Source organism: Pinus tabuliformis, chromosome 6 (assembly GCF_031772625.1).
Source record: "Pinus tabuliformis cultivar Carrire ecotype Pingquan chromosome 6, CPIR1, whole genome shotgun sequence".
NCBI lineage: Eukaryota > Viridiplantae > Streptophyta > Pinopsida > Pinales > Pinaceae > Pinus > Pinus tabuliformis.
The window spans coordinates 1968615639-1968632105 of record NC_142292.1 but is presented as its reverse complement, the minus strand read 5'-3'; the positions used below and the strand labels follow the sequence as shown (position 1 = coordinate 1968632105).

The 16467-nt window shown below is 37.5% G+C and overlaps 1 protein-coding gene and 1 pseudogene across 1 annotated transcript; both read right to left on the bottom strand.

The window, feature by feature from the left end:
- Positions 1-978: 978 nt before the first annotated feature.
- LOC149267069 (TMV resistance protein N-like) lies at positions 979-2004 on the bottom strand. The gene is made up of 3 exons (XM_089410102.1): positions 1860-2004; positions 1593-1786; positions 979-1498 (listed from the first exon to the last, which is right to left on the bottom strand). The coding sequence occupies exons 2-3, from the start codon at positions 1721-1723 to the stop codon at positions 979-981; spliced, it is 651 nt and encodes a 216-aa protein (XP_089266228.1). The 5' UTR covers positions 1724-1786; positions 1860-2004.
- Positions 2005-2920: 916 nt separating this feature from the next.
- Positions 2921-5947, bottom strand: LOC149267068 (pentatricopeptide repeat-containing protein At2g13600-like; annotated as a pseudogene).
- Between the last annotated feature and the right edge of the window lie 10520 nt (positions 5948-16467).

The following is a 16467-nucleotide window of genomic DNA, read 5'->3' as shown; positions in this document are numbered from 1 at the left end:
TTCTTTACCACACTTTCACTATGGCACCATGTTTCCAATTCGCCACCGGTCATTTGTAAAGCTCTCAAATTCCGAATTCGAAGACAAGAAGGCAGGGAAGTGTCTGGACACTTACTCCCGCAAAGCCATAGAAGCTGATCCGCTTGTTTCAGAAACTCGGATATGTTTCTCAAACAATTACCTTCGGCCCTCAATAGGTGCAACGTGCTCATATCAACATAAGGCTGCAAAGAGTTGTGGAACAACTGGTCAGGTATTCCTTGAACCCTGTTTATCCCGCGCACCTGAATTATTATCTGAAAACTGTTAGAAAACAATATGGACTTACTCGTAAATCCAAACAGTATTAACAATATATAACTTGTAAAATTTTCAGAACTAACATTTTGATTCAAACACGTACATTTGGTTGTATAACCGCATTACGAAAAAGGCCGTCAGTGGGGCGCCAAAGACGACGATGACATCTCGGAAGTTCTCTATCAGCGAAATCTCTGCCCAAGTCTCTGAGGTGATTGTGCATTTTTATACGGTTTTGACAGTCGATCTCCAGAATACACTTGTACTCTAGGTTCTGCAGATTCAACTTTCCTCCCCAACCAGATCTGTCCCATATGCTTATGGCCAGATCTTTATCTTCTTCTATGAAGAAACAGGCAATATCTAAGAATATCTCTCTTTCCTGGGTGTCGAGACTGTCGTAACTAATCCTAAGACTGTTTTGTATTTCGGGGGAAGTACTAAACCCGATAATTTCAGCAATTGGGCTTCCCAATACTCTAAATATTGTTTATAAAGATGAGACCCTAGCACTCTGAGAGACAATGGCAATCCATCACACGCATCCAAAAACTTTGCAACCACTTCTTCAAATCCCGCACGGGGTTTAGGCTCCTGAAAGGCATGCCTGCAGAAAAGCCTTTGTGACTGTTCTCTGTCGAGGCCTGACAGCTTGTAAATCAACGAGACTCCGTTGGTTTAAAGAAAATCCCTATTGCGAGATGTAAGTAGGATTAAGCTATCGGAACTAAGAATATCTTTAAGAGGTGAAAATAATGCTTTTAACTGCCTGGAATCATTGATATCATCCAAAATTATGAGGGCTTTATAACCCAAGAGACGATGAGAAAGCTCTGATTTACCTTCAACAATGTTACTAACTGCCAGATCCCCTGAAGTCAAGCCTTGGAGGAGTTTATTTTGCACAGAAATTAAAGAAGTTTCGGCTCTCACATCTTCCAAAAAACAATATCCACGGTAGGCTGACCTGTTGCGGTTAAAGAACTCTAATGCCAAGGTTGTCTTCCCTACACCACCAGAACCCACAATCCCCACAACCTTGGTCTCCACGCTGGGTCGCTGCTGCAGCATCACTGTTTTCTCAAAATCTTGTAGCTTTTCGTCCAAACCAGTTGGATATTCAGCTACAAACAGTTGAGGCTTTCTAATTTTTTCTTCCACCAATTGAACTACGTTCTCCAGGAGTTTGCCTTCGTCGCTGGTTATTCACAGTAAAACCAAACGTGAGTGCGAAAAACTTCGTTTATCAATACAATCAAACTATTAGGGACACAGAGACTAAAAGTTCTTACCCATAATATGCCTTTAGCTCCAAACCGCAAGTGTGAAACCTCAAGCAATGCTTTTTTCCAATCTGCAATTCTTTGTTGTGGGTATCTCCTTTTCTTTTCATGACCTCGCAAGGCTTTACCATAGACTCCATTGTTGCCCGCCGCGCAACCAATAAATCTCAAGATTTGACCCAATAGTCCATGTTGCCTGTCATCTGTCCTGATCCGTAGATCACAAGGATTAACATTATAAAAGATTGGAATAACAGTAAGAATGAACTAAATTACCTTATCGTCTACAAAGGCAGCCCAGAAACGAGCAATGGCTCGGTCATATGGATCTTTGGGAATTCTTGCGAACAGGGTTCGATTTCAGGAGCAGCTCGCTCTTAGCTCTGAGATTCTCTTCCGCGAACTGGTAATCGATACCTAGCAAATGCCACTCGAGTCATACCGAACCGCTTTACCTGCCCCTTTTCTCCCCGTTTTTTTATTTCAGTTTTATTTTAGTTTTCGATCAACGATCTAAGGGTGAACAATAAGACACGGGGGCAGCTGGGGGAGTCCATTTTCAGTTTTATTTTAGTTTTCGATCAACGATCTAAGGGTGAACAATAAGACACGGGGGCAGCTGGGGGAGTCCATTTCAGATGGGAACGCCTTACGGCGTAAACATAATAAATAGTTAATTACTTAGATGAAATATGTCTTATTAAAAAAATATGTCCATTAGTGGAAGAACACCCGACTTAGATATTTATAACGAGCGCCCTCATTGTAGTATTCATCATTCTATCAATTATTTATCTATCAATACATTTATACAATTACGGATTTATTCTATCTTCAAATACAATCAAAAACTGTTTATTTACACCCACATACATAACAGATCCGAAATATAAGTACATTATAAAAAATTCCCTATACCAAAAGCTTTATTAATTTGGAAGTTGGCTTTGAATCCAAATCTCCAAATCCCTACATGTAATAGCGCCCTTTGTCTTTGCTACAAACATCACCATCTTTGGCTTCTTGTCATTATCCAATTGCATGTTTTACTACTGCAATGGTACTTCCATGTTGGTGAATTTTAGTTTGCCATCCCCAAAATTTGCTCATAGAGCTCTCTAAATATATAGTTACCTGTTTATTTATCCATGTTACATAAATATCATAAAAGAATGGTTCTCTGGTTCTCCCAACCTATGAGTACGTATCTTCCTGTCAATTTAACCGTGCTTCATAACTCTGATAACACAATGGTAAAGTGAAAATATGTTCTGGACATTGAAATGCTACATATATTAAATAGAAAATATAACACCTATTCCTTGGCTACACATCCATGATAGAGAATATAGATAAGCTTGATTGGTAGGAAAGTCATAATCCGCAGAGGAACACTGCTCATCATCACCAATGCAAGATTGCCAACATATATAAGCTTGGTCATCATGCAACCAAAATTTAACGGCTATTCCATGGCTACCAATCATAATTGATTACGTAAATAAGCTTGACTAGTAGGCAAGTCGTAATCCACAGTGGAACACTGCCCATCTTCACCAGTGCAAGATTTGCCAACATGCATAAGCTTGGTCATTATGCAAACCAATGCTTATGGCTTGTTTTACTGGGTTTTTCTTTTTTCACTAACTCAGGGTTCATTCACTCAATGCTCGAGACATCCACAACTATCTCTACAAGAACACAGTTTCTTGTTGAAACAATAGAAACAATGAGCATCCCTCACGACAATCTCCTGCATAAGAAGCTTGGGCATGGACTTCATAGCAGAGTGACAATGACTAGAACTTAAAAAGGTTCTTCTGTACATGTACGACTGTCTTAGGAGAACTGAACATGTTATAAAGTCCAGAGTCCAAATGCGATGACCAGATTTTGCTATGGTGGGAAAGATCGTGATCCTTTTACTCAAAACCATTTGGTAGAAATCCCATGTTGGGTATGGTGGAAACGAACGTCATCCTTTTACTCCTCAAAACCATTTGGTAGAATTCCCACGTTGGCTGTATATGCCACAGCATTCATCTGATCAGACAAAGTTTCAACTTCGCATAAATTGTTTCTCTTTGTGGGAGTAGTCTATCCCCCTACGAGGAAAGCATGGACCTGTTTGTTAATAACAATCCAACTGCAACCGGGTTTCTTTTTCACCTTCCTTTCTTTCATCCTGTTCCGCACACTGCCAATGTCATCCCACCTACCAGCTGCTGCATAGATGTTTGACAACAGTACATACGGTGCTGGATTTTGGGGATTCAGCTCAATAAGGTGTTGTGCTGCCTTTTCTCCGAGGTCTATATTGTTATGCGTTCTGCAGGCACTGAGAAACGAACCCCACATGTCAGCATCCGGTTTAAATGGCATTTTGTTAATAAGGTCGTTTGCCTCATCCAAGCACCCTGCCCGTCCAAGAAGGTCTATCATACAGCCATAGTGCTCCATTGCAGGAGTAATGTGATAAAATCGAGTCATGACATCAAAGTATTGCCTTCCCTCGTCCACTAACCCTGCATGGCAGCAAGCAGACAAAACACCCACAAAAGTAACACGGTCAGGCTTTATGCCAGTGAATTGCATTTGTTCAAAGAGTTCCAGGGACTCCTTGGCACATCCATTTATTGCATACCCTACAATCATTGCAGACCAGGAAGCAGTGTCTTGTTGGCGCATTCTGTTAAACACCTTGCGTGCATCTTCTGTGCTCCCACATTTTGCATACATGCCTACAAGGGTATTTCCCACAAGCACATCAGAATGAAACCCACTTCTAATTACTACTTCATGGGCTTCACTGCCTCGTTCCAGAGCTGCCAAAGCTGAACATGCAGGTAAGACAATGACAAAAGGTTTCTGTATTCGGTTTTATATTTACCATTTGCATCCGTCCAAAAAGTTTCAGGGCGTTTTCAGCTTGCCCATTCTGTGAATATCCTCCAATCATTGCATTCCACGAGACAACATTAGATTCAGGCATTGTCTTAAACAAGTTTAGAGCCTCTTCAACTTGCCCATTCTGTGCAAATCCAGAAATCACTGCATTCCACGAGATCACATTTCTTTCAGGCATGATCTGAAAGAGCTCGAAGGCCTCTTTAACATATCCATTCTGCACATACCCTGCAATCATAGTATTCCATGAAACCAAATTATGTCCAAGCATTTTCTCAAACAGCTCCACCGCGTTTTCCACATCCCCACACTGCGCATACCCTGCAATCATTGTATTCCATGAAATGACATCTCGTTTGGGCATCTCTTGAAACAACTTCAGGGCATCACCGACCAGTCCATTCTGTACATAGCCTGCAACCATAGCATTCCATGAGACAACATCTCGTTGAGGCATTTTGTCAAACAATTCGCGTGCAAACTCAATAAACCCGTGTTTGGCATACATATCCACAAGTCCATTTCCCACAAACACATTCGTTTCGAATCCACCCTTACGAATTTCACCATGAACTTCCCTCAGGACTTCCAAATCAGTACACGCCGGGAGAATGCTGGAAAAGGTAAAATGATTGGGCTGTAAACCCATATCTTGCATTTCATGAAAAAATCCCAAGGCCTCCTGAGCATGCTCGTGCCGGGCATAAGCTGCAATCATGGCGGTCCACGAGACCACATTTTTCAGAGGCATTTCATCAAAAACCCTGCGAGCCTCTATGAGGCTCCCTAACTTAACGTATATACTAACCAGTTTATTTCCTAGCGAGATATCCTGGCATTCAAATTGCGTTTGAACCATGTGGGCATGTACTAGTTATGCATCTGGAAGAGATTTAGCATTCAGGCATCCCTGCAACAGAGAATCGTAAGTAGAGGAGTATGGCCAAATCCCATTCTCAACCATGTCCTGCAAAATGCGCAGTGATTCCCTCAACCGACCCTGTTTACACAAACTTTTTACCAACCCATCATTCCCTTCTTTCGTTTTCAGAGTATCTGTTGTAGCTTTGCATCTGTTGGAAATTTCGAGAACTGGTTTCACTGACAACACCATTTTTCTTCTTATGATCGTTTCTCGCTGCCATTGCCATGGCTATTTTATTAGTCCCCCATTACCTGCCGCAAGGCAGCAGGGACCATTGCAACGAGTACGCGTTTGTTCCAATGTATTTCAGGAGCAGCTCTGAGATTCTCTTCCGCGAACTGGTAATCGATACCTAGCAAATGCCATGCGAACCCGCACAATGAAGGGACTCAGAGTCATACCGAACCGCTTTACCTGCCCATTTTCTCCCCGTTTTTTTATTGCAGTTTTATTTTAGTTTTCGATCAACGATCGAAATTCGTTCAATCGTCTAACACCATCCATCTAAGGGTGAACAATAAGACACGGGGGCAGCTGGGGGAGTCCATTTCAGATGGGAACGCCTTACGGCGTAATTACCACAATGAATGTAGCTTTACTCTTCAGAGAATTGCTTAACAAATGTAATTACCACATTGAATGTAACGGACCGAAATGTTAAAAAAAAATGGCGTGGTTTCAATATTGATTGAGTTTGAAAATTTAGTTTAAATTTTTTTTTTGAGGTTTTCAAAACGTTTAAAATCTTAAGCAGTTAAATATATATATTTAATCATCTTATCGGTGTTCTGAGATTTAATGGATACATGTTTGGAATATATATATATATATATATATATATATATATAATTTACTTTGTTATTTTAGTCATTTTAAGTTTTAGATTTATTTTAAATTTTGATATATAATTTATACGACTTACTTTGTTGTTTTAAATTTTAAGTTCTAGATTTATTTAAATTTTGATCTTTAACTTATTTTATTATTTGAAAATTAAACGTTGTGCAAAATCAACTTATATCCGTATTAAAAATTTAATTTAAATTTGTAAAATATATATATATAAAATAAATATGAAATACAAATAACTAAATGTTAAAGTAATTTTAAAAAAAAAATAAAGAATCACTTTTCGTTGGGTGGATTAGGATTATCAATGTTAGGCCATGACGACGACACAATTAATATGTAGAAAACGATTCATATAATCGATTTTCCCCTGTTCCCTTGGGTGATTTAGTTGGGTCAGTATGGATTGTCGGTGTTTAGTGTTTGACTATGATGCATGGATATTCAAAGAATTATTAGGCATTAGGATAGAATACTTTGCATTAGAACAAGGAGGTCGCGAGACCAACCACCATGACGTCGGTACCAATAAGACCTGCCTAGCAGGTAAAAATAGCAAAAAACTATACCCGTTTATAAATGTGCAATTGCAAAAACTGTATGTTAAATCCGAATGTATACCTCAAATTTTTATAAATTTTATTATGTATACAGGAAACATTACAATGGTAAGGACATATGAGCGACGACGACGTGATCGGGCAGCGTCACCATCATTAATGCCACCACTGCCGTCCTTACCATCTCCATCGCCACCACCATCATCATCGTCTCCATCGAGACCATCATCAACACCAATCGCTCCAGCACCGGAGTTGACCGTGATAATGAACTCATTGGAAGCCTTATTGGAAACATTAAAAGGGTCAACCATGGCTAAGACCAAAGAAGAATTTCAACCCTTAGCAACCAATTCAACGGAACCAAAGAATTTTGAGTATAAAAGATCAAAGGAAGATATTTCTAGGGAGCTTCAGAAATTAAACTCCCAGAATTTTCAGGAGGTCGAGTAGGAGAATGTGCTGAGGCATGGTTAGAAGGAATGAATAGATGTTTTAGATTAAGAGAATATTCTTCTTCTGCAAAAACAAAAATTGTTGTATTTCAATTAAAGGAAAGTGCCTTGATTTGGTGGGGAAATCTGGAAAAACAACTACACCTCACAACGGATAATGTCCCTTGGGAATTGTTCGAGGAAAGATTCCGCGCAAAGTATTTACCTCCATATTTTCAACAACAACAAGCCAGAGCCTTTCATACATTAGTTCAAGGTAATAAAACAGTGGAAGAATATGAGATAAGGTTTATGGAGCTTGTAAAATACATTCACTACTTAGATTCTAATAAACGTCAAGCTGAACGCTTCATATTTGGGTTAAATCCTCGCATCAGGGCCTTGGTGAGTATGTGGAAACCATCATCAGTAGCTGAGGTGGTAGAATGTGGTCGTTATGCAGAAGAACATCTAGGAATCAAAAAGGATGTAGGGCCAGCAGAACCTTTACAATCAGGATTTCCAGGAAAGACTCCCCGAAATTTCTTCAGGGGAGGTAGCTCAAGACCACCTTATGGTAATAGATTTATCCCAAGAAATGTAGGAACAAGAGCTCCCATGGCAGTTAATACTATAGCCGCTGAATCATCAAACACCAGTCCATGGACATCTCATGGAACTGCTAATAGAGGAAGAAATTCGAGAGGAAGCAACATGAGAGGACGAAGCTCTTTATCTAGAAATTCACGTCCTAATTCAAGAGGACCAACACAGGTTAACTATTGGGGATGTGGAGGACCGCATTTTCAACATGATTATCCAGAAGCTTCATCAAGTATATTGCATAGGACTGGAAAGGAACCAATATCAAGTAATCAAGGCAATCATAGAATTCATGCATTAGTCAACAACGACCAAGCAGCACATCAATCCACTGTAATGAAATCTTCAGGTATTATTAATGGTATAAAACTCAAAATATTATTTGATACTGGTGCCACATATAGTTTCGTTTTTCATATGCATTAAACAAATGTGGGTTGGCAGCTCGTAGACAAAATGATTTCCGACAGGTAGAAATGGCCTCAGGAGAACTCCAATCCGTAGACTTAAGTGTGGATTAATGCAAAATTCACCTAGGGGTATGTACGACTAAATTGAAAGTTTATGTCACAACCTTAGGAACTTATGATCTTGTCATAGGTATGGATTGGCTAAAAGCTCATCAGGCTTGGGTAGACTGTCATGGAAAAAGAATTCTAGGTATAAATGATGAAGGAGAAGTAATCCAAATTCAAGGAATCAAGAGAAAAGTATCTTTACGCTACATATCTGCAATGAAAATGAAGCGTTGCTTAAGAAAAGGTTGTCAGGAATATGTAGTTCAAGAAGTAAGTAAAGAAAAAGGACCATCCTTAGAACAATATTCGGTGTTAACTGAATTTCTGGATGTATTTCCAAAGGAATTACCAGGATTACCCCCTGTAAGAGAGCTAGATCTCACAATAGAATTGAAACCTGGTACTCAACCAATCTCTAAAACACCTTATAGAATGACAGTTCCAGAACTTCAAGAATTACAAATTCAGTTGAAGGAACTATTGGATATAGGACATATTCGACCCAGTATATCACCTTGGGGTGCTCCTGTAATTTTTGTCAAAAAGAAAGATGGATCCTTAAGATTATGCATAGATTATTGAGACTTGAATCGAGATACAGTAAAGAATCGATATCCTATGCCTCGAATTGATGATCTTTTCGATCAAATGAAAGGAGCTGCTGTCTTTTCAAAAATTGATCTTTGATCAGGCTATCATCAGCTAAGGATTTTAGAAAGCGATATTTCTAAGACTGCATTCCAGACATGTTTTGGACATTATGAATTTAATGTGGTACCATTTGGATTAACAAATGCACCAGCAATATTCATGAATCTTATGAACAGTTTTTTCCGTGAGTATCTTGATCAATTTGTACAAGTCCTTTTAGATGATATACTCATCTGTTCCAAGAATGAGAAAGAGCATGAAGATCATTTACAGATAGTGTTGTCTTGCCTCAGAAAACATCAGTTGTATGGAAAATTATCCAAGTGTTCATTCTTTCAGGAAAAGATTCATTACTTAGGTCATATCATATTAGGGGAAGGGATCTCAGTAGACCCTGAGAAGGTAAAAGCAATCATGGAATGGCCAATACCGAAAAAATGCACATGAATTACAAAGCTTTATGGGTTTAGCTAGTTACTACCAAAGATTTGTGGAAAGATTCTCTAAAATTGCAAAGCCGATTACAACCCTTCAGCGTAAAGGTATTAAGTATGAATGGACTGAAGAATGTAACAAAGCATTCTCTGAACTCAAAAGGCTACTGACCAGTGCACCAATCTTAAGAGTCCTTGATATGCACAAATCTTTTACGGTATGTACTAATGCATCCAAACATGGATTAGGTGCAATATTAATGCAGGATAGAGGATTAATAGCATATGTTTCCAAAAGGTTAAAACCTCATGAAGAACTCTATGCTACTCACGATTTAGAGTTAGCCACTGTAGTACTAGCTTTAAAGATTTGGAGACATTATCTAGTAGGGTGAAGTTTTACGCTTAAAAGCGACCATCAAAGTCTTCAATATTTGTTCACCCAAAGAGACTTAAATGCCAGACAAAGACGATGGAGTGAATTCCTAAGTGAATATGACTTTGGAATATCATATATTAAAGGAAAAGAAAATGTAGTGGTAGATGCTTTAAGAAGAAGACCCTGGATATTCTCCCTCATACCTATCAAAGTAGACTTAAGGCAACAAGTACTAGAACATCTCATAAAAGATAGCTGGTATTTAAAGGTAAGATCTAGTCTTGATAGTAAAAAGCCGAAAGAATCTAAATTTGAAGGATATGAACTAGAAGATGATGGAATCTTACGATTTCATGGAAGGATGTATATTCCTGATAATAGGGATCTTCGAGACACCATCCTTAAGGAAGCCCACAGAGCAGTATATTGTGCACATCCTGGAGTAAAGAAAATGTATACGGATACTAAGAAACTCTTCTTCTAGTCGGGCATGAAACATAATATCATTCAATTTGTTGCAAGATGTCTGGAATGTCAACATGTAAAAGCAGGTCATTGTCATCCAGCGGGTCTCTTACAACCTCACGACATTCCTATGACAAAATGGGAGATCATTTCCATGGATTTCATCACTGAATTACCTCTTACTTCTCAAAGACATAATGCCATTCTGGTAGTAGTGGATAAATTAACGAAAAGCGTCCATTTCATTCTCGTAAGAGATACTTACGAAGCTGTTGACGTAGCTCGAGTATTCATAAATGAAATTATCAGATTCCATGGAGTACCTAAGAAGATTATATCAGATAGAGATTCTTGATTCACTTCAAGATTCTGGACTTGCATGCAGTCAGCCTTAGGAACTCAATTAAATTTAAGCACAGCTTATCATCCTGAAACTGATGGGCAAACAGAAAGGGTAAATCAAGTACTTGAAGATATGTTGAGGATGTATGTTATGGATCAACAATCACACTGGGAAAAGTACTTATCCTTAGTCGAATTTGCATACAATAACAATTACCACAGTTCAATTAGAATGCCTCCATTTGAAGCATTATACGGCAGACCTTGCAGAACACCGTTAAGTTGGGACAGGTTAGAAGATCGAGTGATAATAGGACCAGAATTAATCCAAGAAATGGAAGAGCAGGTAAAACAAATTAGACAGCGGTTAAAGGAAGCACAGGATAGACAAAAGAGTTATGCTGATGCCCACAGAACTGATAGGAAGTATGAAGTAGGGGATCAGGTTTTCATCCACATCAAACCGAATAAAAGTACTATCCGATTCAGAAAAGGGACAAAATTATCACCCCGATTTATTGGACCATTTAAAGTCATGGAAAGAGTTGGACCTGTCGCCTATCGTCTTGCACTGCCACCTCACTTGCATAAAGTTCATAATGTATTTCATGTATCTGTATTAAGGCATTACATAGCTGACCAATCTCATAACCTTCAATGGAAGGAACTGCAGGTATCAGACGAAGGAACCATATCGGTCGAACCATTACGTATACTGGAACGTAGAGTTTGACAACTCAAAAATCGTCTAGTAGACCAAGTTAAGGTCCAGTGGGACAAGTATAGCCCTGGATCAGCTACTTGGGAAGATACAGAGAACATATGTCAAAAATACCCCAATCTATGTCAATTTTGAAGAACTTTAAACTATGTTTTGTATATATTTACTTTACTTTAAATCAGAGACTCAAAACCATTTTTGAATGATCATATATAAACATGAATTTTTATGACACAATATCTGTTTAATCCCACTGGTACATGGATACCAAGACGGAATATGTTATTGATCTTACTAAATTATAGTTATCAAAGTAAAGTTTAAAATATTTGAGTAATTTTGCTTCTGATGGGAATTAAGATATTATAATTTTGTTTCATTTATGCATATCAATATGATTGATGAGATAGAAATCAAAGAATGATTACATTTTAATATGAAAGTTAATGACACGAATAGAATATGGCAAAGTATGCTACACTGTAGTTGACATGTGTGAATTATACATAAGCTATTTGTTTTGAATATGTTAATGCACATTTTATAAATTCATGGACAAGCGTTTATTGCAGATAATATCAGTTACCAAAATGACCACGTGATGACAGAAACTTCAGAACAATTAAGGCTCAAAGAGATTCCATGATAGGGTATTAACCCTAATTCTACTGCGAGGGGTGGAAGTGTTGCCCACAGTTTATCCTCTGAACCCTGGAGTCATGGGAGAACCATGCGGATCACGCTCCCCTAGACGTGTGATGATGATTGTCGAATGCCTATTGGGAATCAGGTCGGTATAGCCGACACTGTCATCCTTAGAGTTTATGAATGGTTAGGTCAATATAACTGATGCCATGGCATACTCTAGTAGAGGACGGATAGGATGGGGCGGAAGAGATTAGGAAGGATAGGATGATTTTGTAATAGCTTGGGGACCTGATTGAAGTAAGGCATGTTCATTAAAGTTATAAACCTAGAAGTATTCAAAACACCAATTTTATAGTGTCTTCACATTAAATAATAATTTAACCTCGATGCACAATCCTAAGAAGAATGTACTAATTGCTATCATAAGTAATCATATAAAATAAAAACTCTAACTTCGGGACGAAGTTTTCTGAAGGGGGAGTGTATGTAACGACCTATCTATAAATATAGAGAACACAAGAATAATAGCAGGCATACGATGCATGCATATGATAGCTACATATGCATGTGTCGCATACACCGCACTAGTATTTATATACTAAATTAACTATAAGTATTAAATATCATGACACTTCTTCAAATAGAAGTTCTATTCACCCATCAACACCCATATTGTTTAATGTATCATGATTAATGGGTAAATACTAAATTTAAAATGTATAATGTAAACATAACTATAAAAGATAGATGTTAAAAATTAAGTTAAATCCTAAAAGATGGTTATATAATTATATATTTTAGATTATTAATAAAATGATTAAAAATATATATATAATAAATTAATTAAAGGAAGGGTACTTAGTATAACCTTAGGATCTTTATATTAAAAAGAAGTATTTTATTAAATCATAAAAGAAATATATTTATTACGTGACATGGAAGGGTGTCACGAGGAGGCAAAGCGGTGGGCTGTTGGTGGAAGGGCGGCCACCGCCAAGAAACAATATATAAACCACAGAGAAGAATTTTGGAAGGGATCCGGAGGAAGAAGAAAGAACGAAGGAAGGGGATACTGAAGAAGGGAGGATATCCATAAACTGGAGTTACCAATAGAAGGAGCGCAGATTATTCTAAGGTTTCTGGGCACGGGGGAACACTCTGCTTCAACTGAGAAGCTTACTGGACTGAGTAGCGAGGTTCTGCTCAGTTTGGTTGGGTGGTTTTGGTCTTTTGGTAACCAAAGCAGAGCATCTTAAGGCATCATCAACCGCAGGATACAGGTAGGTTCTCTCATCAATTTTGTTAGTTAATTTGTAAAATTTCAGGAAATTTATCACAAGTTTATGATGAAAAACCCTTTACTGTATTTACAATGGATTTACAGACTTTACATGACCTGTCAATATCCTTTACTGTGTTTTTACTTTTACTATACATTTTAACTTTTTACTGTGTATTTCAACAGTAAATCATTTAGTTTTTTATATGTATCAGCATATGGTAATGAATATTCATCAACTTTCAGTATGTTTAATCTGTTTTTTATTTATTTATTGTATGCTCTGTATGGTCCCTCTGTTTTAACAATCAAGTCTCTATATGAATGTTTTCTTCTCGGCTCTGTGTGTAATTGTCTTCTTCTCTGTTCCTTGTATAATTGTGTTCTTCTTCTGAATACAGGTTTTTTGAATAGGTTTCTTGCCGAGTCTTGCAGTAAACAAGTTCTGTGAATAGTATCAGAATTGTTTCTCCAAGGTCTAGTCTTCTACGGATTACCTGCAAAATTCAACAATTATTAAGAAAACACAGGTTTGTAGGGAAGGAGTCGGGGCAAATTTCTAAACATAAATGGAGGTTAAATGATGTTACAGAGGTTCAGGGTGGCGCTAAAGGGTTTAACGGTTTTAACTATGAAATGGGAGAAAGGCACGAAATGAAGATTTTCGAGGTTTTAAGCTTAACGGGCAACTTTTTGAATATGGCATGAAAATTCATATTAATGGATAATAGGTGGTTTTACGGGTTAGCGGGGGGAGGGGGCGGTTTTAGAGGTCGTCGCACCGCTTATGAGGCGAAGGCGGTTTTTAGGAGGGGTCACCTAATATAGTCTAGAGCTTGACACGTAGCCTTCGGGGGGTCAGGGAAAACCACTTTATCGGGTGGGTAACGTTCATCCATCGGGCGTGGCCGATATGGCTGTGGACCGTTGGATTTGGGTGCAAATGATCGGACGGTGGTCGGGCGAGGGAATAGCACGGATGAAATGTACGGAGGCTTTAGGGGAGGCTAATGCTTTAATCACAAGTGATTTGTGATTATTTAAGGTTAATGAGGGGTTTTATTTGTTTTGTCAAGATAAGGGGCCAATGTATTAGTTTATATTAAAACTAAGGGTTGGGGGTATTTACATAGGGATTTAGTTAATATACGGGAAAATAGTTTTATTGGGGATTATACAATAAAATTAATAATTAATATGAAATGTGATGGGCGGGGTGGGTATTTCCTTAAGTAAAAAGGTAAAATGTATGCGTTTGCGCACTTTATTTACATATACCCAATACTTAGGATAAACTGTTTTTTGTGAGTTTTTAGGTGAAAAGGGATTTACATTGGGGTTTTCACTTTTCCTAGGCAAATGGTGTTTAACCTTAGGAAAAGGAGTTTTTTGGGGTAAAGAAGGGGGAATGGATTTTATAAAGGTGATTCTAGCATTTGTGTCCATAATTCATTAATCCGAGGGTCCGGTCCCACCAAAAGTCAAAGAAATGCTTTAAGCCTCTTTGAATTGAAGGATTTAGAAGTACTAGAATATACTTGTGGATAGGAAATTAGTAAGTAAAGGGGAAAATGAATGAGGGGGAGTTAATCACATTAACTTGTAAACCTTTGTTTTTGCCTTCATAACTAATCATACATGTTGAAATATATCTAAGCATGATGAATGTGTTTTGATCCAATCAACCTTGTAGTTTAGCAACCTTTCTTCTACTTACCCATTACTTACCCTCACATTTTTTCTTCATTTTATTTGGGTGCATTTAGGCTAGCAAACCCTTATCATCTATTTTTCTTTTGAAAAGTAATCTATCTAATTCTAACCTTATATCATCCAAGGGCTCAGATTAAACTGATGAGCTCATTTTATTTTCTCTGCCTATCTAATTATCTGCTAAGATTAAACTTTTTGGTCAGATTTTATTCCCTAACTATAAACATAAAATTCAAAGCATGAAATAACCAAGATTATATAGTTTGATTACCATGGGTTGTGGCATGAATAAAAAGCTGCACACAATCATTATTATGCATAAAAGTAATAGTAGTTGCATTTAGACTTGCACACTTTCATGGTCTCTTTTTTTTTTTGGAGTTCATATATTTTTATTTTTTGACCTTCTCTTATTCTTTTTGTCCTTTGATATTTCTTTTAGGACATACCCTCTTTACATTTCTTAATTTTTAATATGGAAAAAATTTGCACAAAGCAAAGGTATGTACAATAGTACAAGGCTTAACCTTAGTCATTTAAAATTATGACTCCTATTGATATAGGAACCTAACAGTGGCTCCACATGGGGATGGCATCTCCTTGTGAGATGTCAAGAACATCGTCGACTAGTAGCCTGATCCATTGGGCCAATCCCAAACATTCATATGCTTTGTTGTATAATCTTTGTGACTGAAAATCTTGAAATGAAATCATAGCCTTTTCTACAAACTAAAATATGACACATGCTGTACTGAAATCTGATCTGAAATAAACTTGTTGCTGAAAAATTGAATTTATTCAAACTGAAATCCTGCCTACTTACTCTAATCAGCTATCCAACTGCTGGTTAGGTAAAATGAAATAGCCAATGCAACCATTCAAACATCATATACATTGGTGAATTTTGCTGCTTTTGCTTGTTTGTGATTAAAACTGAGATTCTAAAGCCCACTATAACCTTGTCAACAAATGAGAAGATAAGGAAATACTTGATTTCCTTTGTTGACTCTAAAAACTGTACAAAAGGATCTTCCAAAATATACACACTATTTTTGAACTGATTTAAGCAACTGTACATCTGTTGTGGATGGCCTCCAGGCCATGAAACTGAAATATCACTTTCACCTTTATCACCCTGCATATTTTCAAACAAGCTTTGTGATGATATTTCTTCTGATTGAAATGTTTGACTGATGAAACCTTTATCATCTTGATCCTGAATCTGATTGTTAGTTAATGAAGAAAAATTCTGATTGCATTCACTATCCAACCCATCAGTTATGGGATCATGAAAAACTTGGAAGGATTGCTGCAACTTATTACTCATAGGTTCGAATGGGACTTCACAAATTTCTACAAGTTGCTCATCCTTTTCTTTAGAGTTTTCATACCACATTTCCTTTAAAAATTGAAATGATTCAAAATATAGTGGCAAAGAAGCTCCACTTATTTCCAA